Source organism: Mandrillus leucophaeus, unplaced genomic scaffold, assembly GCF_000951045.1.
Source record: "Mandrillus leucophaeus isolate KB7577 unplaced genomic scaffold, Mleu.le_1.0 Scaffold26, whole genome shotgun sequence".
Taxonomy (NCBI): Eukaryota; Metazoa; Chordata; class Mammalia; order Primates; family Cercopithecidae; genus Mandrillus; species Mandrillus leucophaeus.
In genome coordinates, this window is record NW_012102698.1 from 1,057,331 (window position 1) to 1,059,682 (window position 2,352).

At 58.8% G+C, this 2,352-nt stretch overlaps 1 protein-coding gene across 1 annotated transcript in view; it reads left to right on the plus strand.

Annotated features, from left to right (window-relative positions):
• MPPED1 (metallophosphoesterase domain containing 1) overlaps positions 1 to 2,352 on the plus strand; it is a 117,657-nt gene that overhangs the window by 102,698 nt on the left and 12,607 nt on the right. The window contains exon 4 of the mRNA XM_011984007.1: positions 294 to 409. Within this exon, the coding sequence (XP_011839397.1) occupies positions 294 to 409 (116 nt within the window). The remainder of the gene's footprint in view (positions 1 to 293; positions 410 to 2,352) is intronic.

Below are 2,352 nucleotides of genomic sequence, written 5' to 3' on the forward strand. Positions count from 1 at the left end.
TGTATGTATGTATTTAGCTTTCTTTTTTTTGGTTATGTAAATAATACTTATGGAAAAACAGAAACTACAGGTAGGCAGAAGGAGACAGGAAAGAGAATTGCCCGGGGATCCACAGTCCGCCAGTGGGTCAGAGTCCTGGTGAGTCCCTGCCTTCCCTGGGTGGAGACCTTCCCTGACTTTCCAGGTAGCAAGTTGGTCCTGAAGACCACCTGGCCTGCGGGGAGTTCTGCCTTCTGTGTGACCGCCCCGTACCTTCACCCGCCCTCCCTCAACCATCTGCACTTCTTCTGCAGGCAGCCCTGGTTCTATGGCTGGGGCTTCAACCTCCCGCGAGGCCAAGCCCTGCTGGAGAAATGGAACCTCATTCCCGAAGGCGTAGACATCCTGATAACCCATGGACCGCCACTAGGTAAGGCTCTGCTGGCCTGGCCCTCCAGCTCGCCCACCTGGGCTGGTGGGTGGGCTCTGGGATGGGGGGCTGGCTGGGCCTGGCCTGTGTAGGGGAGCCCTGGAGGGGCTCTGAGTCCCACTTGCTGGGGCACTGAGGACACGTCACCCCATAATCCCTCTTATTTCCTGAGTGCCCACTGAGAGCTAGAGGCTTGACTTGTTACCTTGTGGGCTCCTCACAACAGCAGGGGAGGCCAGAGTCACCCGTCCATTTGACATGCAGGACTCTGGAGCTTTGGCTCATGCCCCTGCAGACCCCAGTCCTGGGTGCTGAAAATCACCAGAGCCCTGCACAGGGCTTCGTCCGGGCAGCCCTCACTCCCTCAGAAACCTGGGGTCCCCGCTCCCCACCCAGCCCAATGTCCCCATGGCCTGGGAACCACCTCCCATCTCTCCTTTCTGCCCCTACCCCATGACCCAATCCACACTGAGGTCATTCCTCATCCGCATATCACCTCCCCCACCCCTACTGTCCCATCTGGGGGCTTTCTCAGTTCCCTTCCTTTCCTCATTCCCACAGCCTGGCCATCACCACATGCCTCCCATTCTGCCTCCAAACTGCCTCCCACTCCCCCTTCTCTCCATACTGCTGACCCCGCCTCAGTTCAGGACAATGTCTTCTCTCTCTCTCCCATGGTCATGGTGGAGGTGGTGGTGATGGAGGTAGTGGTGATGGAGGTGGTGATGGTGGAGATGGTGGCGGTGGAGGTGGTGATGGTGGTAGAGGTGATGAAGGTGGTGGTGATGAAGGTGATGGTGGTGATGAAGGTGATGGTGGGAGGTGGAGGTGGTGGTGGTGATGGGAGGTAGTGATGGTGATGGAGGTGGTGGCAGTGGGGATGGGTGGTGGTGGTGGTGGTGATGGAGGTGGTGGTGATGGTGGGTGGTTGGGGTGATGGGGAGGTGGAGGTGGTGGTGGTGGTGGTGGTGGGAGGTAGTGATGGTGATGGAGGTGGTGGCAGTGGGGATGGGGTGGTGGTGGTGATGGAGGTGTTGCTGGTGGTGATGGAGGTGGTGGTGATGGTGGGAGGTGGAGGTGGTGGTGGTGGGAGGTGATGATGGTGATGGTGGTAGTGGTGGTGATGGGGGTGGTGATGGTTGTGGAGGTGGTGGTGATGGGGGTGGTGATGGTTATGGAGGTGGTGGTGATGGAGGTGGTGATGGAGGTGGTGGTGGTGGTGATGGAGGTGGTGGTGGTGGTGATGGAGGTGGTGATGAGGTGGTGATGGAGGTGGTGGTGGTGGTGGTGATGAGGGTGGTGGTGGTGATGGAGGTGGTGGTGGTGGTGATGGAGGTGGTGATGAAGGTGGTGATGGTGGTGGTGGTGGTGGTGATGGGGGTGGTGGTGGTGATGGAGGTGGTGGTAGTGATGGAGGTGGTGGTGGTGATGGTGGTGGTGGAGGTGGTGGTGGTGATGAAGGAGGTGGTGGTGATGGTGGTGGTGGAGGTGATGATGGTGATGGAGGTGGTGGTGGTGATAGTGGTGGTGGAGGTGGTGGTGGAGGTGGTGGTGGTGATGGAGGTGGTAGTGGTGGTGAAGGAGGTGGTGGTGGTGATGGGGGGTGGTGGTGGTGATGGTAATGGAGGTGGTGCTGGTGGTGATGGGGGTGGTGGTGGTGGTGACGGAGGTAGTGGTGGAGGTGGTGGTGGAGGTGGTGATGGAGATGGTAATGGAAGTGGTGGAGGTGAAGCTCTTGTCCCTTCCAGTCCGCTCACTTTACATCGGCAGGAGGGAGTTCTCTGTATCCTTATGTATGCCATGCCATCCCTCTGTGGCCCTCTGTGGCTCCCTCAGGCCGCTGAATGAAGTTCAATCTCCCAGCAGTTTGGCCCATATCAGTGTCTTGCTCCCACCACCACCTCCAGAAACCCACCATCACTCCCTCAGTGCTTGGGACCAGC